Source organism: Phyllostomus discolor, chromosome 13 (genome assembly GCF_004126475.2).
Source record: "Phyllostomus discolor isolate MPI-MPIP mPhyDis1 chromosome 13, mPhyDis1.pri.v3, whole genome shotgun sequence".
NCBI classification, from domain to species: Eukaryota; Metazoa; Chordata; class Mammalia; order Chiroptera; family Phyllostomidae; genus Phyllostomus; species Phyllostomus discolor.
This window is the reverse complement of record NC_040915.2, coordinates 2,656,993-2,679,309: the sequence shown is the minus strand read 5'-3', so window position 1 is coordinate 2,679,309 and position 22,317 is coordinate 2,656,993. Positions and strand designations below refer to the sequence as shown.

The following is a 22,317-nucleotide window of genomic DNA, read 5'->3' as shown; positions in this document are numbered from 1 at the left end:
TCAGGATGTGTCCGTTTTGAAATCTGCAAAACAGAGATAATAAAGTATTCCCACACTGTTTAGATTTTAGGAATGACTAAGGCAATTCATGTTAAGCACTTAGAATATTGTTTGGGTCGTGGTAAATGCGCAACAAAAACTTTAAAAAACAAGTTGGTCTCGCTAAAACAAACAAACAAACAACCAAACAAATTTAAAACAAAAATTTTTTCAGTTGACCTCAAAGTAGTGGGCCTAACCCCAGCAGAGAGGGGCCAGGTCCTGGGCCGAGAAAGGAGGGCCTCAGGGGGAGCCTCTGGAAGGCAAGGTCTTCGGAGACTACAAGTCCGGGCACCACTCGGCCAGAGTAGGGCACACTGGGAGTTGTAGTCCTCACCGGCTTAATACGCCCACAGATGGGAGGCATCTGGGATGTCCTTGGGGGTTTGGGATGGCCGCCTGAGCAGGTTTCCACCAGTCTCTATCCAAGCTCGCTGTAACGATGGTTATATGCCCTCTCTCGTCATTGCAGTGTCCCAACCTCGCCAAGGAGGTATTATTGCTACCACTTCCCAGACGAGGGAACTGAGGCTCAGAAAAAGGCCCAAACGGGAGAACCAAGATCGGCTGACTCCAGAGTGCTCTTTGTATATAAATCCTTACTTCTCCATCTGCGGCTGGGAGAGAGGATCAAACTCTTGTGAAGCAAAGGCCCTTTGAACGGTCACAGGCTCGTATTAATTTTACAGATGAGAGACTACGTCAGCCACCATTCCACGGTTACACGGACAGTAGCCAAGCAACTGTGACGCCCAGCTCTAGGGGCTTGGTCCTCGCCTGCCCCTTCCCGCCGGACGCTGAATAGGCGTGGTCGGGCCACACCACGCCCTCTTCCCCCTCCCGCTCCTGCGCGCTTGGTGTAGTCCAGGTAGTTCCATGCGCCCGGGAGCAGGGGCGAAAGCTGCGCAGCCGGCGTGGGCCCCGCGCTTGCGCCCAGCGGTGAGGTCCACGGACGGTTCCACTGCGTGGGGCCAGAGGGGGTGCCGCGGCCGGTGACGCTCAGGCCGCAGCAGGACCGGGACCCGGGGCTGCAGCGGGAGCGACGCGCCGGCCGCCCGGTGGGGCTGGAGCCCCGCCGCGGCCCCAGGTAATGCCCAGCCAGGCTCCAGCGCTGTGCGCCCGCGCCGCAGGAACAGGAAAGATGGAGCGATTGGGGGTGGCTACGGGCTGGCAGAGTAGCGCAGGACTTTCATTGAGACCTGTCCCTGTGTCCGCAGGGCCGAAGCTCGCTGTCCCGGGACCTGGAGCCAGAGCCGCTCCGTTTAGCTGTCCGCCCACTAGATTCAAATGCCCCATTCGCGGAGCCCCTGGGAACTACAAGTCTCAGCCTGCCCAGCGCACTGCGCATGCCCCGATTGTAACCCCTGGCGGACCCCGGCTTCAGCTGGGGCCCTAGCGCCTGGGATGGAGAGCTGCGGTCATTTGGCCTCGTCGCGTCCGTTCCATTTTACCGGCTCTCCTTGTCCCAACCCTTGGGGAGCCAGAACGTACTGGCCCCTACTCTGGAGTGGTTGCGGGTCCGGGACGAGATCACTGCACCCCAGAGCCGTCATTAACTGCTTTCAGGATGTTGGATCGCCTGGGGTGTGGGGAGCCAGAAAGGGTCTCGTCCTGTCCAAGGTCACACAACTTCCGTTGCCTTAGAGCCACTAAGCCTGAGTTCAGCGGGTGTTGGAGGTTGGGAAGGCGGTGTGGGCAGGAAGGGGGTGGTGGGAAGCTGGCTTTCGAGTAGGAGAGACAAGTTAAGATGGAGGGGAAATGGAGTATTTGGTTGGACTTATCTCCCTGGATCTGCTAGGCGCCGCAGTCCTGTAGTCCTCGGTTTTCATCTGTGGATGATGTGGTGACAGTACCTGCTGCCTGCTCTGCAGACCCGTGGTGCCAGTGGTGAGAGCTGCAGGGAAGAGGAAGTCAGAAAGGACAGCCCCTCCCGGCGCCATACTCCCAAAGTTCCCGCGTAGACCCGCACCTGGAAAGTCAGGCAGGTACCCCCAAAGATGCACACATAGTGAGAGAGAGAGAGAGCCACTGTTGACTCTCTGAGGTACTATTGTCCCATTTTACACTTGGCCAAACTGAGCCCCAGAGAAGGTGACTTCTGAAGGTCACATACTGGCTTCAGTGGTTCTTTATTTAATCATCAGATTAATGTATTCCTGCCTTGTTGGCACCTACTAAGTGCTCAGTAAATGTCATCTGTCGCTAGTGTTGTTATCCGTGTCCTGATTTTACAAAGAAGAGACTATGAGGCAGAGAGAGGCCAAACAACTGGCCCAGAGTTTCAAAGCTGGGGCCAGAGTGCTGCCAGAGACCTGAGCCCCAAATCTGGGAACACCTTTATAGGTACCCCACCCTCCCCCCACCTACTCTTTTTAGGGGAGTCAGCTTGAGGCTCAGATGGGAAGGCAGTTTGTTCAGGCCTGTCCTGGGCTGGCTCTGTGGGGCCCTGGGTGGTCTGCCTGCAGGACTGCAGGGCCCCGCTTCTTTGGAGGGCTTGAGTCTTAGGAGAAGGGAATGTAGTATTTTCTCCCTGAGGAAGGGAGGGTGGCAGCCAGCTGTCCAGGCCCTTGGGTGGGCCAATGGAGCAGGATAGGGCTCCACCAGGAACAGACGTCCCTGCCTTTGTCCTGTTGAAGAGCATCCCATCTCCTACATAGGAGACTCGGGGGTGGGGGCTGGAGAGGAGCATCCATTGTTTTGCACTTGGAGCTATCAGGATTCGGATCCCTCTGCCACTTATTTCCCCTGTCACCTGGAGCCACCACTAGTCTCTGATCCTCCATGGTCTCTCTCCTGTCCCAGGACATCTGTGCTTTCATTAAACAGCCCTTGGGGCTGTTTTGACCCCAAGGTTGACATTTGCATGGCATGAACCAGACAATGTGAGATAAGAATGTGATCCCAGGTTTACCCCTTGATGGCTGTATGATGGTGGCCGAGTGATACCCATTCTCTCCCAAGTTACCTCATCTGTAAAATGGGGCGGATGCTGGTGCCTAGCTCATAGGTCATTGGAAGAACCAGTGAGCCAATGATCAGGATGGAACTTGTCCAGACCACGCAGGAGGCCCTGGGACCCCAATTTCTCCACATAACCTCATGGCAGACATCTGGGCAAGGGTGAACCCCCACTACCTGTGGTTCCTGGAACTCACTGGACCACACTTCCGGGATCTGTGGCAAGGGGTGTTATTTCCTGAATCACCTTCCTCATCTGTATGATGAAAGTAGCAAAACTGGCCTTCAAGGGGGTGGGGTGGGCCAATGAGAACTCAGCTTGCAGGAAGTATGCAGGCCACATCCCTACAGTGGTGTTCCAAAGCACAAGAGTCAGCCAGGAACCTGAAGAAATTTCATAGGAAAGTCCAGATTTCTGGCTTCTCTGGAAAATCTGCTAAAATTTACCCTCCTTCCCACTTGCTCCAGAGTGATTCCACATGCACTCAGGAAGGTTTTTCAGGTTAGAGGGAGATGTTACTGGCCTCTGGCCCTGGGGAGAAGCCGGAGGTGCTGTGGGGATTTCCTGAGGGCCCCAGGGGGTTGTGCGTGAGAGAAGGCGGGGCAGGGGTTTCCTGGCCCTGTAGCCTAGAGCTGAGAGTCAAACCCAGAGCCCTTTCCATGGGCATCCACCATCCTGTGTGAGCCAGGGCAGGGGGAGTCCCTGCCTGACGCAGCGTGAGGACAGTTGTGCTGTGTGTTGAGGAAGTCAGAGCAGTGGACTGCCAGAGACCAGGCGGTCTTTAAGCTGAGTCCCAAAGGCAGGGTTTTGCCTGAGGTGAGTAGAGGTTGTTGAGGGTGTTCCAGGCAGAGTGAATGGTACAGTCAGAGGCTTAAAGAATTTAAAGTACAGAACTGGACTGTGGCAGAAGAGTCACTTTCTGACTTGGGGAATGGGAAGGTTTCTTACTGTGTGGCCTGGGGCAAGTCAGTTCACCTCCTGGAGCCTTAGATCATCACCCCAAAAATGAGACTGGTGGCATCTGCCTCCCAGTGAAGGCTGGATGTTGTGCCCTTAAAAATTCTGAATCCCCTAAGGCCAGTGGAGTACACAGTGATGGACTGTGACAGAGCTGTGTGCAAGTTAATGGCATGAGGTGAAGGTCATGGTGCTTTGAGCTGAGTTCAGAGATGGGGCAGTTCAGTTCACGCTGGAGACTTGGCAGCTTCCTTTAAGAGGTGAGACAGGAGCTGAGCCTCAAAGGGCAGAGAAGAGGAATGGGTTGGTAGGAAGGAGGAGAGGGCATCCTGGACAGGAAGGTGGCAGGCAGGGAAGGCCAGGTGGAGCACCAGGCAGTTGGGGGGCGGGGGAAGTCTGAAAAGTTTTGTAGGGGGAAGCTTGGTAGGAGCATATAGCTGAAGGCCAGGCAGCACATTCTGTGCCTACACATGCAAACAGGAGGTTGTCTTAATATGTAGGCATCTTGGAATATGGGGAGAACTTCTTAATTGCTTTCGCATGGTGGGCTGTAGGATTATAGGAGAAGAGAGTCGGTAAGATTAGAAAAAGCCATCAATCATCCTGTGTCATCCCCATCTATTCTCATACACACATAGTGTTCACTGTGGTGGAGAGAGCGAGCCTGGCTTTCTGGGTACCATCTGTAGTGACGCATCATGAATTTGATCTGTGCCTAGAGATCAGTCCTTGTGTTGCTGGCTGTACATACACAGTGCTAAACAACACTTCAGTAAGCATGTCTGTTCCCCAAACTTACAGGTTTTTCCATTGGATACCTTTCCTGAAGGGGGATTTCTGACTAAAGGATCAGAATATTTTATGGCTTAAAAAACGAAAAGCATTCTCTTTTACAGTAATTTTCTTTAGACTTTTCAGTAGGTTATATACTGTATAGGGTTGGTTTTTAAGAGCAAATGTACAAAAGCATGTATAATAAGCGGTCTACCCTCCTGACCCAGTGGTCTCATAGTTCTCCCTGAGGACAACTGTCAGTTTCCTCTATATCCTTCCACATATATTCTGCAGATATTTTTTGTATATATGTAATTAAAAAATAGATACATACTGTTATATTCTGTTGAGCATCTTGCTTTCAATATTTTTTTAAAAGATTTTATTTATCTTTGGAGAGGGAGAGACATCAGTGTGTGAAAGATACAGCGATAGGTTGCCTCTCTTGCACACCCTGAAATGGGAACCTGGCCTGCAACCCAAGGCATGTGCCCTGACTGGCAATCTAAGCAGCAGCTCTTTGGTTCACAGGCCACTCAGTTCCACTGAACCACACCAGCCAGGCAGGGCTCATATACCATTCTTGATTGGGCTGGTTCCCAGCTCTTGGATATTTCGGGTATTACTGATCTTTTTGCTTAAATAATCAATATGGCGTTAATTTTCACTTTGTATATCTGCCCAGGGAGGGCATCCAGACAAAGGGGGAACCTCAGCTTTGGCTTAGGTTCAAATACATAAACAGCCACACACTTCCGTGGCTGTGTGACCTGGGGTCAAGTGATACCTCTCGAATCCTCTTTACCCGTCTGTAAAATGGGCAGGTTGTACTAATCCTGCCATCTCATAGGTGCTGGGAGTACAGTAGAACACTAAAGCAGCTGGCTTATTTCCCCACTCCCCCTTAATCAAGAAGCAACTGAAGTGCCTGGTGTCTGCTGCTCTAGCTACAAATGGTTACCCGCCCCTTCTCCTGGCCACGTTGGGGGCGGGGCAATTAAAAAAGATCTCTGTGACGTCAGCATGCGCAGGGCCAATCCCCTTGCCGGTTAGGCGGTAACTTATTTACATGGATTGCTCGCTATTGGTTGCTTAGGCATTGGGGGCCGTCCCAGCTTTTTAAAGCTGCTGGGCAGTATAAACAAGGAGATGCAAGGCAGCCAGACCATGATGTCATCGAGCGCAGTAGCTTTTGGGGCTGACGTCATCTCTGGGGAGGTTGCGGGTACATGACTGTTAGAGCTTGCCTAACCACTCGGGCTAACCTAAAAGGACCCCCCCCCCCCATCTTGAGTGAAGATTGACCCCATTGCAGTTCAGTGTCCCAGGTGGGGCCCTGCCTCCGGAAGGGAACCATGATACAGTAAGTCCAGGATGTGGTTCTCTTGGCGGGACCCATTTTTCTGGCAGGGAAACTGAGCCTCAGAGGGGCGAGTGGCTCGCGAGTTTGCTTAGAAAGTTCGAACTGCAGCTGACTGGTTTTTCTCACCTCCGAGACTCCCATCTTTAGGTCAGACCGTGTGGCCCCGCCCGTTGCCTGTGATGGCTGTGGTCACTTTAAGTGTGAAAGTGGTGGGCGAGTTTTTTTTCAATCTGCCTTCCAAAATGGCGGGTCACTAGTCACGTGCCTAGCCGCAGCGAATGATTGGCTCTTGGGGCCCCGGCGGGGCGGGGCTGCCGCTGGCAGCTAGCTGCTACTGTTTGTCGGAACCTCCTTAGCGCGCTCCCGCGAGGCCCCCCTCCCACCCTACGCGCGACCCCGTCGCTTCCAATGTTGTGAATCAAATGTCGGGTTTGTTACATTCCGCTGGCGCGGCGGACAGTTCTTAAAGGGCCAGCCGCGGGCAGCTGCGCAAACCCGTCCGCGCAACCTCCGGCTCTCGGAGAGCCTGGGCCAAGACAGCCTTAGCGCGCGTGGGCCTCGGGAGGCGGACGCCGGCGGACGGACAACAAAGAGAGAGGGCCCCGGAAGGAGCTGGACTGCCCGCGGAACAGGGGGTGGGAAGGAAAGCATATTGTTCCGCAGGGCGGGGGCTCTTAAAGGGTCCAGGCAGCCCCCCAGCACCACCACCGCCCCCTTGCCCAGCTTGGCCGCCCTAGATCGGGAACAAAGGAATCAACGTGTGTCCAGGCGGCTGAAGGTGAGTCAGGGCCAGAGCCCCCAACTCCTGATTTCCGCATCCCTGGAAACTGCTGCCCCCCTCCCTTGGGACTGGGGGCTGTGATAGAGCTGGCTCCGCAGGGGTTAATCACGGGAAGTCCGGCGGGGGTGGTGAGACCTCTAGGATCAGAGACACCCCCAATCCCAGCGACCCCAGAGGCCTGGACAAGTCCCCCGGCTACAGAGTCTGGGAGCTGCGGTTGAAGAGGAAGGAGCCGCCCCCTCCCCCTGCCGCCGCCACTTCCTTTGTTGTTGCTTTTGTCTCACGCCGAGCACATGGTCCGCGATCCTCGACTCTTAAAGTCACAGCGCTCATGCTCAGACGCCGCAGTCTGGCCTCCCGCTCCCTGGTCCCTCCAAAGGCGGCACAAAGGAGTGAGATGGGAACGAGAGAGGCCCCTCTCTTGGCGGTGTCCACACCCTGGCAATCTATTCCCTGGGAGAGGTAGCTGAGGAAGCTTCCCAGAGCCCTGCAACCTGTACCTGGCTCACATTGAGGAGGGGCCTGCCCCTCAGGGACACTGGTTCGCTGCCCCACCAGTGCAACCACTTGGGAGTCTTGCATCTCGAGTCCTCTGGTTTCATTTGGGTGCTCTGGGAAGGAGATATTTCCATCCCCATTTTACAGTAGTGGCGACTGAGACTCACAACTGAAGAGATTTCCTTGAGCAAGGTCACCCAGGGAGCCTGGGCTGGCCAAGCAAGAACTCCTAGTCTCAAGTCTGGCTGTCCTGGCCTGCCTCTTTGGGGGGATGAGGGGAGAGAAGGAAGGGGCTTCTCATCCTGTTTAGTTTGTTCATGCTGTCAGACTTACTTTGCTTATCTGCAAAACAGCACCTGGGGCCACCTGACATGACTTGAAAGGGGTTCCTTAGACCCAGATGGGGTGGCTGCTGGGGCACTTGAAGCAGGGAGGTGGCTGCCTCCTGCGGGGAGGGTATGGGTGCAAAGGCCGGCGCCTGCTTCCAGGTAAGATTGGATTTAGGGTTGGGACTTAAGTGAGAGCACAGCACACACGAGTGTGGAAAGGCAGAGCGGTTAGGGCTGTTTGACCTTGAGCCAGTTACTAGGTCTAACTCTGAGCCTCCCTTGGTTTCTTTCCACAGTAGAGCAAGTTGCAGGCACCTTCAAGAGTACTCCCCTGATCTCCTTTAGGGCCTGGAACAGAGTTGGAATTAGGCAGTTCTTAGGGTTCCTGATGCTAGTGAGTGAGGCAGGGGTTGGGGGAGTCTGGGCCCAAGGGGCCAGCCAGGGCCAGTTTTGTCCCTCTCTGGGTTTGTGGCCTAGAGAAGGTTACTTCCTTTCTTTGGGTCTCAGTTTCCTCAACTGTGAAGTGGGTGTGTCTCTTCTGCTATCTCCATCCCTGGTAGGACTTCGGGAACCAGGGGCCCCTTTCTTGCCAGCTGGGATGCTCCCCTAGGGAAGCATATATCCCAGCCACTGCCTGCAGAGCTTGAAGTGGCCCCTGATTTCTGCTCGGAGGGTGGGGGTGAAGGTGAGCCTCTAACTATCTGACAGTGGCCGCTCACACCTAAGACTTGCAGACCACTCCTCCCCCGTCCTGTGAGCAGCCCTTGCCAGTGCGCTGGGAGTGGCCACTGCTCTGCTCCCACTTTACAATGAAGAAGCTGAGGCTCAGAGAGGGGAAGTGATGTGCCCAAGACTCTGGCCAGAAATCAGGGTGTCCTGTGTGAGAATGCAAGAACCAACACTGCCACCTTTGGCACTGTTGTCCACAGCTGGAGCCTCTTCTGTCTGCTGGTTTGGGTTCTCAGCAACTTGGCTTCTTCTCATTCCTGAGGGGGAGTGTCTTTGAGGGGCTGGCCTCAGAGCAGATTCCCACGGGCCTGGGCCTCTGTGGAGTCCACATGCCTGTGTCTTGATGCCGCCCAGACTTCAGCAAGACTGCCTGGCTGTGAGCCGCACTGCCCCTGCTTTCGAGCATGGCTATGAGGTCTCATCGAGACGGCTCGTGGGAAGCACCACAGCTATTAATATTCCTCATCAGTAGGACTATGGGTTCCCAGGAGCTCTGAGGTCAGTTAGAGTGGAGGTTCCCAAACCTAGCCCGGCTGTAGAAGCTGCTGGAGAATTTGGTAAAAGTCTAGGTGCCCTTGTTTCCCAACCTTACTGTAAAGATTCTGATCCAGGAGGTCTGGGGTTGGCTGAGGGCCTCCAGTATCACCTCTGAGTCTCTCTTGGCCTGTGTTTGCTAGGCTGAATTGTCAGCCAGGCATCAGGGAGGCTGTGTGCATACACACATATGTAAAGATGTGCACTTGGCTCACAGCAGGGATCACACACCTAGTCACCTGTGGTGGGCAGGTGGGGAATGGTCCTGGGGTGGCTCATGCTGTAAGCAGGGGCGGGGGGGGGGGGCAAGCAGAAATGAGGTCCCATGGAACCAGATTCCCTGCCCCCCACCCCTCCAAAGGCAGGTCTGTATGTGGCCTCCCAGGTTTGAACTGCTGGCCCCAGCTCCACTATACCAGACTGGCCTTTGGCCTTGGCCCTGTGTGATGTGCATCCCCACACCAGGCCTGGCCTGTGCCAGACACAAGCTGGTCAGTGGGCCCCCCACCCCTCTGACAAGCGAGCTGGGCAGGAGAGGTGTGCTCCCAGCCCCCACTTCCTGGCTGGGGCCTCCCTGACAGCTGGAGAAGAACCTTCCTTGCCGATTCGTTTGGAGAGTCAGCCCAGGCTTGAACGTGGAGTGCAAAGGAAGTGTCTTTGCCCCAGTTGGCAGGAAGGAACAAGGTGCTGAGGGGACTGTACAGCTGCCTCCGGGCTGTGTCACTAGGGAGGCAACACCCACAGCTGGAGGGCAGGGAGGCACAGGAGTTCTGTCAGAGGGGAAGGGGTGGTGGGGGCCTCCCTCTGGCAGGAATAGCAACAGCTGTGCAGGGCCCGACAGGTTCCAGAGCTTTCCTTGCTGGGGCCTCCTCCCAACTTAAGGTAATGAGTGCTACCTCCAACTTGCCCCAGCTCCCAGGGAGGGAGAAAACCTGCCACACCCCATTCCCACTCAGCTTCCTCCCTTAAGTCCTGGCTTCCCCTTTTTTTTTTTTCCAGCAAGCTCCACCTCCCACTTGGGAGCTGTGTGGGGCCCCCAGAGCAAGTGCCTGGCCCCCTTCCAGACCTGTCTGACCAACCAGGGTGGCTGGCTTCCTTCGCCACCTCCTGGGAAGCCCTTGGGCTAGACCCCTCCCGTCGTGCAGCCAGAGGCTTGTGGTTAGCCCCCCTCCCAGTTTTGACACTTGAGCAAGTCCCTTCCTCTGTCTGAGCCTCAGTTTCTTATCTGTAAAATGGAGCCAACAAAACCTTTGAAGACTAGGTGAAGTCACACGTGGACAGGCACTGTGGGACTGGGTTATGGAAAGAAACAAAGGTACGGCCAGGTCCGTACCTGGGTCGACCCCTAGCTAGAGAAGGGAGGGAGGTGGCCCAGCAGGACTTTCTCACTAGGGGCAGCCTTGCCTTGGACTGGGCATCCCCAAGGACAGGAACTGGGTCAGAACCTCTCACCTGGCAACAGAGAAAGGAAAACCGAGCCTAAGCCTGACTGCAATCCCCCTGAGTCAACCAGATGGAAGGGAGGAAGCTAGAGTCCCCTACCCACCTGAAGGCCAGCACTGAGACCCCACACCCGAGCGTACCCCGGGTGCCCACACTGGGGGAGCCTTACCAGGGCCACCTGGTCCAGAAGCATGCTGGCCAGCCCTCTGAAACTAGCGCAGCCCTAAGGAACTTGATCCTGTTTTACAGAGTGGAGGACTGTGGCCTGGGCCCCCTGCAGGCCAAGCCTGTCCCTGGGCTCACTCCTGAGCCCAGTGCCAGGAAGAGGGCCAAACCCAGGGACCCAGCGAGCCTGTGTGCAGGCATGGGGAGCACAGGGGTGGGGGCGTATCAGTGGCCTAGGGGTCAGACTGCAAGGGTTTGCTTCTGTCTCTCAGACCCCCATGGGGCAAGTGACCGGACTCCTCTGAGTCTTAGTTTCTCTGTCATTTTGACTTACAGGGTTGTGAGCCCCGGCCCAGCCCCTCCACCTCTCTGCTACCCCTGATGCGACCATGGGCTCTGGCAGTGACTAGGTGGCCCCCCTCCACCCCAGTGGGTCAGCGGCGATTGTCTGCAGGACCTGGCAGCTCCCCGGCCCGGCTCTGGGGAAGGTAGGAAGGAACCTCCTGGGGCTCAGGGGACGGCGGGGCACAGGGCCCTGAGCCTTCTTCCCTCCCCAGTGGGTGGTGACCTCGGCTTCCCTCCATGCCTGTGAGTGAATGGCCCCCCTTAGTCCTACCTGGGCCTCCTCTCTGTGGTGCAGCCCTGGCCATGAGGGCCGCCCGCCTGCCCAGGATGAGCGCTTACCCTCCCAGCAGCCGCCGCCCCGACCACCACTCCTCCCCGTAGAAGAGCGCCGAGCCTCGGCTCCTGCCGGCGGGAGCCCCCGAATGCTGCACCCAGCTTCCCAACAGAGCTCCCCGTTCATGGTCGACATCCACGAGCAGGTAGGCAGCACACCCCCACCCCCCAGGCTCTGGTGAGCCTGTCTGTGGGGCAGAGGGGGCAGGGCCCTGGCTTCTCCTTGCTTAGCTCGTGTGTTCAGGGAGCCGTGATCAGCCCTGCTTCACAGGTTGGTAAACTGAGGCCCAGAGAAGGAAAGGGCCACCCTGGGGCTGTGCAGTGGATGAGTGGTAGAGCTGGCAGCCCTGCTCAGGTTCCCCGAGGGTCCTCTGCCCTTCGGGGAGTGGGGCAGAGGAACAGCCGCGTCTGCACCCAGGTAGGCCCCAGCTAGAGCTGGGAGGGAGGTGGCCAGGCAGGACTTTGTCACATTGGCAGGGCAGGGCGGGGGCGGGCAGCCTCACGGCCAGGCTTCCTCCCCCCAACTCCTGGCCCTTCTCCGCCAACAGGTGCACCAGGGAGCCGTCCCCCTGTCCTACACAGTTACCACAGTGACGACCCAAGGCTTCCCCTTGCCTTCAGGCCAGCACATCCCTGGCTGCAGCGCCCAACAGCTCCCAGCATGCTCCGTGATGTTCAGCGGGCAGCACTACCCACTCTGCTGCCTCCCACCCCCGGTGAGTGAGGGCCTCTGTCCCACCCCACTCCTCCCCACGAGAAGACCCAGCACGGGCCGTGGCTAAACCACCAAGCTCACCACATCCATCCATGCTGGCAGAGAGCCAGCGTGCTGCACCCAGCCTCCCAACAGAGCCCGTTTGGGGTGGCACCAACGGGCCTTGCAGAATGTTAAGCGTCCTGCCTGGGTGGCCTAGGATAGGGATGGGGTGGTTGCTCCAGGGGGCCTCAGCAGGGTCTGTTGCTGAATGGGCTGGCCCCAGCCCTGGTCACAAGCACAGGTCCAGCCCAGAAGAACCTTCTCCAGCCCCTGCCCCCTCTCTTGGCAGCTGATCCAGGCGTGCACCATGCAGCAGCTCCCTGTGCCCTATCAGGCCTACCCCCACCTCATCTCCAGTGACCACTACATCCTGCACCCCCCACCGCCAGCCCCACACCCCCAGCCCGCCCACATGGCGCCTCTGGGGCAGTTCATATCGCTGCAGACCCAGCACCCACGGATGGTGAGTCTGGGCGATGGGGCTGACACCAGAGGAGACGGCCTGGGGGGCAGGGCCTTCCCTGTGACTGACTCCTGCTGACCCACCCCTGCCTCTCCCAGCCCCTGCAGCGGCTGGACAGTGACATGGACCTCCGGGGGGACCAGTACCCCCTGGGGAGCTTCACCTACTCCACCTCCGCCCCGGGCCCGGCCCTGTCCCCGTCCGTGCCCCTGCACTACCTGCCCCACGACCCGCTGCACCAAGAGCTATCCTTCGGAGTGGTGAGTGCCCCCTCCCGGGCTCTGGGGCGATGGGAGCCAGGTCCACTGGCTCACCATTGCCCCTGTCACAGCCGTATTCCCACATGGTGCCACGGAGACTGAGCACCCAGAGATACCGCCTGCAACAGCCGCTGCCGCCACCGCCACCACCACCGCCGCCATATTACCCCAGCTTCCTGCCCTACTTCCTGTGAGTACCGACACATCTGTCCCAGACCCTGGTGCTGTGTTCTCCTGGGGCCTCCAGTGGTGAGACTCCCCCCACGTAGCTGGTGGCATCCAGGCCTCTTGGGCCATCTGGCACTCCAGCAGACCACGCACATGCACGTGCGCACACACACACCAGCTGGGCCCTCTCCTCCTGCCACGTCATGGGGCAGACACTGTGCCCCAGTGCCTACTGGACTTGACCGTGGTCCCCTGTGCCTTTCTCCCCTAGCTCAATGCTGCCAATGTCACCAACGGCAGTGGGACCCACCATCAGCCTGGATCTTGACGTGGATGACGTGGAGATGGAGAACTATGAGGTGACACGGAACCCCATTCTGGGAGGTGGTGTCTTGGGGACCTCCAGCCCAGGCCACCGCTGACCCCTCCCCCCTTCTGCCCCTACCCAGGCCCTCCTGAGCCTGGCGGAGCGGCTGGGGGACGCCAAGCCTCGAGGACTTGCCAAAGCAGACATAGAGCAGCTCCCTGCCTACCGCTTTAACCCAGACAGCCGGCAGTCTGAGCAGACACTGTGAGTGCTGGGCCCGCCTCCTGCCTCTGTGAGCAGGGCCTCGTGCTCTGCCGTGAGCCTGCCCCTGGCGGCAGGCAGCGTGCAGGTGATGCTCTCTGCCCTCCCCCCAGGTGTGTGGTCTGCTTCAGTGACTTCGAGGCGCGGCAGCTGCTCCGAGTTCTCCCCTGCAACCATGAGTTCCACACCAAGTGTGTCGACAAGTGGCTGAAGGTGATGCAGCCCCAGCCACTCTCCCAGACACTCCTCCTGTCCTGAGGCGGGGGGGGGGGGGGGGGGGGGGGGGGGGGGGCGGACTTGGGGCCATGTCCCCACCAGGCAGTAGAAAAGACCCAGGTGGGATAGGGGGCGGGCATGAGTGGGGTCTGATGTGCAGCTGTTCCCTCCCCCACAGGCCAACCGGACGTGTCCCATTTGCCGGGCCGACGCCTCTGAAGTGCCCAGGGAGGCCGAGTGAGGCCCATGGCTGCCCGTGAGAACCCTGCCTGAAGCTCTGGAAACTCGGGGAACCCAGGGAGGGTTGGGAGGGAGTGGCCCAAGCCTGTCTCATTGTTCCCACCTGTATCTCCAGAGCTGGTGCCGGGGTCAGCTCTGCAATAAGCCCCTGCGTTTGCCAAGCTCCAAAGACTCCATCCCCAGTCTGCCTGCCGGTCTGCCCACCACGGAGCTGCCTGAGGGCCCCTAACTCAGTCTCCTTCCCGTTTGCCCTCGGGTCCAGCTCCTCCTCCTGACAGCTCTGGGAGCCAGGGGTCTGTTCCCCCAGTCCAGCTGGTAGAGACCCCTGGCCCCAGGATGGGCAAAGAGGCACCATCCCGGGTTACTCAGTCTCTTGCACTGAAACAGCGTGCCCTCTTCCCAGGTGGCACTGACGGGCAAAGACAGAGTGGCTTGAGGCTGTTCTGACCCGCAGGCCTTGGTCCTCCGGCCTTGACCCGGTCAGACAGTCCTACCCAGCTGGCTGGGAGGGGTGGGCCGGGCTCCCTTAGAGGCCCCTCGCCCCAGGCACAACATTCCAGCCCCACCCCAGGCTGGAGGGCCCTGAGCCTGGGCGGCAGGTATCCTGAGGGGCCTGGGCCAGACCAGGGGGAGTAACCTGTGTCCTGGTGGCCACTCCTCCCTGGCAGTGACAGGGGCCAGACCCCACGTCCAGTGTCCCCTTTGTCATTTTGCATGAATGTGAGGAGTAGCAGCTTTCTTTTATTCATTTGGCCCAGAATCACGTGTAGGATTTGGGGGTGTGGATTTTTAAACAATGTTTCCTTTTTGTTAAATGGGCGGTTTAGGGACCACCTAGGACTGAGTGCCCAGGAGGCAGGGAATGGCCCGCTGGTGCTGCCCAGTCCACATGCGCGGCTGGGGGCTGGGCCGGTGGCTGGCGGTCACAGGTGGAGTCGGGGGGTCTGTGCTCAGCTGATAACTGCCATGCACTGTACTGCACACGTCCCCCGAGCCTACCGGGACCGTATGCTTTTCAGGGCATTTCTCCCTCCAGCCAGGGCCCGTCTCCCGCCTGGGCGAGTCTCCTCCAAGGAAGTCCCAGGAGGACAGGGCCCCCTCCCAGCCTGAGCCCTGCCCCCCAAGGTCTGGAGGAGGCCCCGTCAGGGTCTGGCTGAGCCCCCTTCCCTTGCCCTCCTGGTCTCTTTCCTGCCCTACTCCCCGCTGGGGTTGCTGCCCTGAACGAACCGCGTGTGGGGCCGGCACATCCTAGCAGGCAGCCCCTGGCGCCTGCTGCCTCAGGGATGCTCCAACCACCCTCGTTCCCCCGCAGCGGCCCCGGCCCCACCTCCCCCAGCCTGCCATGGGGCCCCATCAGCCTGGCCCCACCCCCGTGAAGAACCCAAAGTCTTACTGTATATAACTCCAGGTGATGTTTCTATATTTATAGCAGTGTCAAAACCCCATGTGTTTTACACAGAGAACCACCCTCTCCGACCCACCCTTCCTCACCCTGGCAATAGGTTTCGAGACCCCTCCAGTCTCCAGGCCAGGTGGGCTCTCGGATTGTGCTGGCTGCCCCAGCGTCCCAAGGAGCACCTGTGGCGGGGGCAGGGGGACACAACATTTTAAAAAATCAGTTACAAAAGATTTATAAAACAATTATTTAGGGTGTTTGTGATTTGCCGACCTTGCTATAGATGCCATGTTACCAATGATTTCCTGTGGTGGGGGCTTGCTGATGTTTACTCTCACTCCCAGCTTCTGGCCTGGGCATGGCCGTGGGCAGCATCCCCAGCCCGGCTGGGCCCAGCACCTGTGTTCTGTGTTAGAGAGGCGTTCTATATATATGTAACTGCATATATATATAGAAATATATGTACTTTGGGGGCCCTGTTCCTTGCACATTTTACAGTTACCTCATTCTTCCCATGTATGTATTTGAGAAAAATGCTAATATATAGAGAAAAAAATTGTTCTTAAAGCTTAAATGTGTGGTTTTTTCCATTCCATTGGATTCACATTGGTTTGTAGCATTTAACATGACTAGTATGTTGTATTATATATATATGTGTATACTGATTGAAATTTTTAACAGATTTGTACTTTTTTTAAAATGAAAGTTGCTAGTTCTGCTTGACCAAGTAGTGCAATCATTATTTTTTTTAATATTGTTGCTGATTTCAGAGGGATATTCACTAATAAATGTATGATGTATATCGAGTATTGCTGAAGCTGCATTTTGCTGCCTGTGTTCTTTTGGTGGGGTGTGGGGGCATGGGTGTCCACCTGCGTGGGAGTGGGGATCCACCTGAGAGGGGCTGGGGCAGGAGGGTCCACGTGAGGGCGTGGGGGCAGGGTGAGCTGAGCGGAGAAGGCGGCAGAGGTCCTCTGCCGTGGAAATAGGGGGGTCCCCCTGATGGAGACGGTCTGCCCCACGGGTTAATGGTAACTGCCTGTCACACAGATGAGGCAAGAGTCTGTTACCAAGTGGCAAGATTCCTTTTAACTGGTTTGAGGAAAGGGTCACTTACTGGGGTCCTATCCTTTAAACTGTGGAAGTAGGCTCTTCTAACGTGGCAGGAGCAAGGTCCTTGGGTCTTACAACTTTGTTTCAAAGGCGCTCTTTCTGCATCATGCTTCTTGGTAGCTCTAGCGCAGTTTTCTGGTGTTTTGCGGGATCTGCATGGAGACCCATTTATCCTGGGAATTCTAACAACTTCTGGGGTGGAGTCTGGTCACACCAACTTGAGTTGTATGCCTGCCCGTGGACCCTCGCAACCTTTGAAGAGCTGTGACGGCCCGGCCTGCGTGAGACACCCACCTGCCCTGACCTGGCCCGCCTGAGCATGCGTGGCCTGGGGCCCTCGTCCCCAGGCCACGTAGGGATGAAGGGCCTGGGAACCACCAAGGGGCCCTGATGGTCATGCTGTGTTCCCCATACCCGGGCACTCTGGAGTGCCGCAGGAAGCCACGTGGGCGGGGGCCCAAACGCCTGGGTCTTGGTGTCTGTGCTTGCCACTCTGTAACCCTGGTCAGGGCCCTTCTCATCCAGGCTTTGGTGACTGAATCTGATGTGTGATTCCCTAAGTGTGTTTCCGAGGCAGTCCTGTGGGAGCATGGTGGGGTTTGTGCAAACAAAAGGGCTCTCCGATCAACCAAGCTCGGGGACCCCGTGTGGAAGGTTACAGGAGCCTGAGTGGCAGGCTTTTCTGAGCCTTGGCTCTGCAGGCATGTGATGTGTCTCTGGGAGCAGGTACGTACTGTGGGCAGCAGGTCCTTGGGCCCCATGTAGGGCTCAAGTCATATTCCATGGGGCTCACTGGGTGACAGGGATCAGACCAGTGGGCCCTGGTCTGAGAAAATTGTCAGGTGAGGAACTCTAAGCCTTTTACAGTATTTGAAGAAATACTGAAAAGAATCCTGGGAAAGGAAAATCACAGGGTCATATCAATGGATGCAAAATAGGATTGTCCAAATGTATTCATGATAAAAACTCAGCAAGCCAGCAGTAGAGGGTGACTTCCTCAACTTGATAAAGAGCATCTACAAAAAACCCAAGAGCCACCATTGTACTTCACGGGGTGAAAGACAATGCTCCCCACCCCCGAGGTCAGGACAACCAAGGGTGTCCATTCTCCCCAGTCCTAGCCAGCACAATAGAACAAGAAAAGGGAAATAAAGTGAGGCCTACAGACAGAAAAGGAAGACATAAAACTCCCTCCTTGTAGATGATTTGATGAAAATCTATGTAGAAAATCCCAAGGAATCTATAGAAAAAAGCATTCCTAGAACTACATGAGTTCATCAGGTCATAGGATACAAGGTCAATTTACCAAAATTAATCATATTCCTCCTATATACTAACAATGAACACAAGGAAATTGAAATTGAAAACAATGCCCCCATTTGGAATCACTTAAACGAGAAATGAAGCATGTATAAACCTAACACAATGCTACAAGACTTGTACAGAAGTCCCCTCTTATCTACAGAGGATACACCCGCAGATCCCCCAGTACATTCCTGAAATGACAGCACTGAACCTTACATAGGCTGTGGAGACTTTTTTGTCTTGTTTTGTTTTAAAGATTTTATTTATTTTTAGAGAGAGGGGAAGGAAGAAAGGGAGAGAAACATCAATGTGTGGCTGCCTCTCATGCACCCCCCACTGGGGACCTAGCCAGGAACCCAGGCATGTGCCCTGCCTGGGAATCAAACCTGTGACCCTTTGGTTCATAGGCCTGCACTCGATCCACTGAGCTACACCAGCCAAGATTATGCTGTGGTTTTTTATGCATACATACACTTTATGGCTTCCCTTTGCATAACCAAATTGCCAGCATCACTGCTCTTGTGCTTTGGGGCTGTTCTTAAGCAAAATAGGGTGACTTGAACACAAGCACTGAGATACCACAACAGTCTAACAATAACTGAGAAGGCTACTCAGTGACTACCGGGTGGCGAACACACATATCGTGGCTGTGACGGACAAAGGGGTGAGTCACAGCCCAGGCAGGACAGAGGGTAGGCGGAGCAGAATCGCAAGAGATTTTATCATGCTACTCAGAGTGGCTAGCAATTTTCTTTTAAGATTTTATTTATTTGCTTTTTGAGAGAGGGAAAGGGAGGGAGAAAGAGAGGGAGAGACACATCAATGTGTGATTGCCTCACACGTGCCCCTCCACTGCGGACCTGGTTCACAACCCAGGCATGTGCCCTGCCTGGGAATGGAACCGGTGACCCTTTGGTTCATAGGCCAGCACTCAATCCACTGAGCTGCACTGGCCAGGACTGCAGGTAGCAATTTAAAACTTATAAATCGTATATTTCTGAACTTTCCATTTTCTATTTTTGGCTGCAGTTGATCAATAGATAATTAAAACCACAGAAAGTGAAACCATAGAGGAAACTATATGTTGAAAACTCCAAAACACTGATGAAAGAAATCAAACACCTACATAAATGAAGTAACATGTCAAAGAAACAAATTCTTTGACAGGAAGATATGACTCAGCATAGCAAAGATGTCATTTCTTCCCATACTGACCTGTAGGTTTAATGCAATTCCTATCAAAATTCCAGCAAAGTGGGATTTCTTTTTGAGATACAGACAAATTTATATAAAAAGGCAAAGATCCCAGAGTAGCTAAGACAATTTTGAAAAACAGGAAAAAGTACAAAAATCACTCTACTTGATTTCAGACTTACCATAGCGCTGCCTCAATCCGAGTGTGGGCAGAGGAATCAGCAAGTAGAGCAGTGGGACGGGGTGAAGAGCCCAGAGACAGACCCGCGAGAGAACAGCCACCTGGTCTGTGAATGGTTGTGAAGCCTTTCCTCCCAACAAATAATACTGGAGTAATTGGACTTCAATAAGCAAAAAAGAAAAAAAAAGAATTGACCTAAACCTCACACTTTGTACAAAAATGAATGCAACATGGATCATACAGAAGGGAAAGAAGTTGGGAGGAGGTAGAAGAGGGTAGCGGGGATAAATGGTGTAGGAGGGAGACTTGCCTTGGGGGGGTGAACACACAGTACAATATACCGATGATATAGCATTGTACACCTGGAACCTATGTGATTTTATTAACCAGTGTCATCCCCAATAAATTCAATAAATATTTTAAAACTTGAAAAAAAAGCACCATTGCCTGGCTGGTGTGGCTCAGTGGTTTGAGCGCTGGCCTGCCAAATGAAAAGTCACAGGTTTGATTCCCTGTCAGGGAACATGCCTGGGTTGTGGGCCAGGTCTGCAGTGGAGGGGCATGTGAGAGGCAACCACACATTGATGTGTCTCTTCCTTTCTCTCTCCTTCCCTTCTCCTTTCTCTGAAAATAAATAAAGTCTTTTAAAAAATTTAAAAAACAATGTGCAAGTCACATATCTGACAAAGGACTCATAACTCAGATATATAAAGAACTGTCAAAATTCAACAAAAAACAATCTAGTTAAAACAGTGATTTTCTACCTTTTTAATTTCATGGCATGCAAAAAGTAATTACTAAAATTCTGTAGCACACCAAAAATATACTATTTGCCAATCTGACAAAAAAAAGATACAATTTTGATTCATTCACACCAGACAGCTGCTGTTGTCATTTTTTTAATTTGACAATCTAAAGGAAAAGAGGTCAGCGTCCCTGACTAAATAGTCAGGCATTACATGTTTTAAAAATTCTTGTAATACACCAGTTGAAAATCTCTTAGAATAGACTTCCATCCAAGATGGAGGCACAGGTAGACACACTGTGCCTCCTCGCACAACCAAAAGGACAACAATTTAAAAACAAAATAACAACCAGAACTGCCAGAAAACTGAACTATATGGAAGTCCCACAACCAAGGAGTTAAAGAAGAAACCAGATGGGTAGGAGTGGCGGCACTGGGCAGCGGGCAGAGAGGACTCCACCAGGTGGCGGCTGGAGGACTGGGCGGTCCCACATTCTCATGCAGATAAACCAGGATGAACAACTGGGGAGCAAGATAGACCCACAACCCAGGGTCCCAGTGTGGGGAAATAAAGCCTCAAATCCTCTGAGTGAAAACCTGTGGGGGTTGAGGCGGCAGCGGGAGAAACTCCCAACCTCACAGGAGAGCTTGTTGGAGAGACCCACAGGGTGTTAGAACGTACACAAGCCTACCCACTTGGGAATCAGCACCAGAAGGGCCCACTTTGCCTGTGGGAAGTGGCAACATGGGTTGCCCCACCCTGGCAAACACCTAAGGCTCCACCCCTTACTATGTAACAGGTGCGCCGAGACAAAAATATGGCCCAAACGAAAGAACGGATCAAAGCTCCAGAAAAAATACAACTAAGCCATGAAGAGATAGCCAGCCTATCAGATGAAGAGTTCAAAACACTGGTAATCAGGATACTCACAGAATTGGTTGAATATGGTCGCAAATTAGAAGAAAAAATGAAGGCTATGCTAAGTGAAATAAAGGAAAATGTTCAGGGAACCAACAGTGACAGAAAAGAAACCAGGACTCAAATCAATGGTTTGGACCAGAAGGAAGAAAGAAACATTCAACCAGAACAGAATGAAGAAACAGGAATTCAAAAAAATGAGGAGAGGCATAGGAACCTCCAGGGCAACTTTAAACATTCCAACATCAGAATCATAGGGGTGCCAGAAGGAGAAGAGGAAGAGGAAGAAATTGAAAACCTACTTGAAAACATAATGAAGGAGAACTTCCCCAATCTGGCAAAGGAAATAGACTTCCAGGAAGGCCAGGAAGCTCACAGAGTCCCAAAGAAGTTGGACTCAAAGAAGCACACACCAAGGCACATCATAAATACATTACCTAAGATTAAAGATAAGGAGAGAATCTTAAAAGCAGAGAGAGGAAAGGAGGCAGTTACCTACAAAGGAGTTCCCATCAGACTGTCAGCTGATTTCTCAAGAGAAACCTTGCAGGCACGAAGGGGCTGGAAAGAAGTATTCAAAGTCATGAAAGGCAAGGACCAATATCCAAGATTATTCTATCCAGCAAAGGTATCACTTAGAATGGAAGGGCAGATAACATGCTTCCCAGATAAGGTCAAGTTAAAGGAGTTCATCATCACCCAGCCCTTATTATATGAAATGTTAAAGGGACTGATCTAAGAAAAAGAAGATAAAAAATATGAACAGTAAAATGACAACAAACTCACTGTTATTAACAACTGAACCTAAAACAAAACCAAAAATGAACTAAGCAAAGAACTAGAATAGGAACAGAATCACAGAAATGGAGATCACATGGAGGATTATCAGCGGGGGAGTGGGAGGGGGAGAGAGGGGGAAAAGGTACAGAGAGTAAGTAGCATAGATGGTAGGTAGAAAACAGACAGGGGGAGGGCAAGAATAGTGTAGGAAATGTAGAAGCCAAAGAACTTATATGTATGATCCATGGACATGAACTAAAGGGGGCGAAATGTGGGTGTAGGGGGTGTGCAGTGTGGAGGGGAATGAAGGGGGGAAATGGGACAACTGTGATAGCACAAGCAATAAAATATATTTTAAAAAATTAAAAATAAGAAAATCTCTTAGAATATGAGCAAAAGACATCAGCATACATTTTAGGAAAGAGGATATTTCTTGTGTTCAATATAGTTAACCATAAAGGAAATGCAGATTAAACCACATTCAGAGTATTACATATCTATTAAAACAACTAAAATCAGAAGTAGTGACATTATCAAGTTCTGGCAAGGTTGCAGAGAAATTGGATTTCTCACACATTGCCGGTGAAAATGTTAAATAGTACCATTACAGTGGACTATAGGTTGGCAGGTTTTCTTTCTTTTTTTACTTTTTTAATATTGTTAAAAACATGTATTTTGATACAGTCTGTAAGAAATACGTCAGTGGTTATTCTGAAAAGAACAGATACTACACTTGATCTTAGCCAAAAGGCTGAGAAGTAAT

At 53.8% G+C, this 22,317-nt stretch overlaps 1 protein-coding gene and 1 pseudogene across 6 annotated transcripts; one reads left to right on the top strand and one right to left on the bottom strand.

Annotated features, from left to right (window-relative positions):
* Nucleotides 1-853: 853 nt before the first annotated feature.
* Nucleotides 854-16,130, top strand: RNF44 (ring finger protein 44). Of its 6 annotated transcripts, none has more exons than XM_036014438.1 (11): nucleotides 854-1,126; nucleotides 10,908-11,059; nucleotides 11,212-11,395; nucleotides 11,798-11,965; nucleotides 12,293-12,469; nucleotides 12,568-12,729; nucleotides 12,801-12,919; nucleotides 13,169-13,256; nucleotides 13,347-13,468; nucleotides 13,579-13,678; nucleotides 13,860-16,130. In XM_036014438.1, exons 2-11 carry the CDS (start codon nucleotides 10,953-10,955, stop codon nucleotides 13,920-13,922), a joined length of 1,290 nt encoding a protein of 429 aa, XP_035870331.1. In that variant the 5' UTR covers nucleotides 854-1,126; nucleotides 10,908-10,952; the 3' UTR covers nucleotides 13,923-16,130. The 6 variants fall into 6 exon arrangements, with proteins under 6 accessions (XP_035870331.1, XP_035870333.1, XP_035870332.1 ...); XM_036014440.1 differs by having other exon boundaries at nucleotides 876-1,126; nucleotides 12,296-12,469; XM_036014439.1 differs by lacking the exon at nucleotides 854-1,126 and adding an exon at nucleotides 5,284-6,092.
* A 6,076-nt stretch (nucleotides 16,131-22,206) lies between these two features.
* Nucleotides 22,207-22,317, bottom strand: LOC114510503 (annotated as a pseudogene).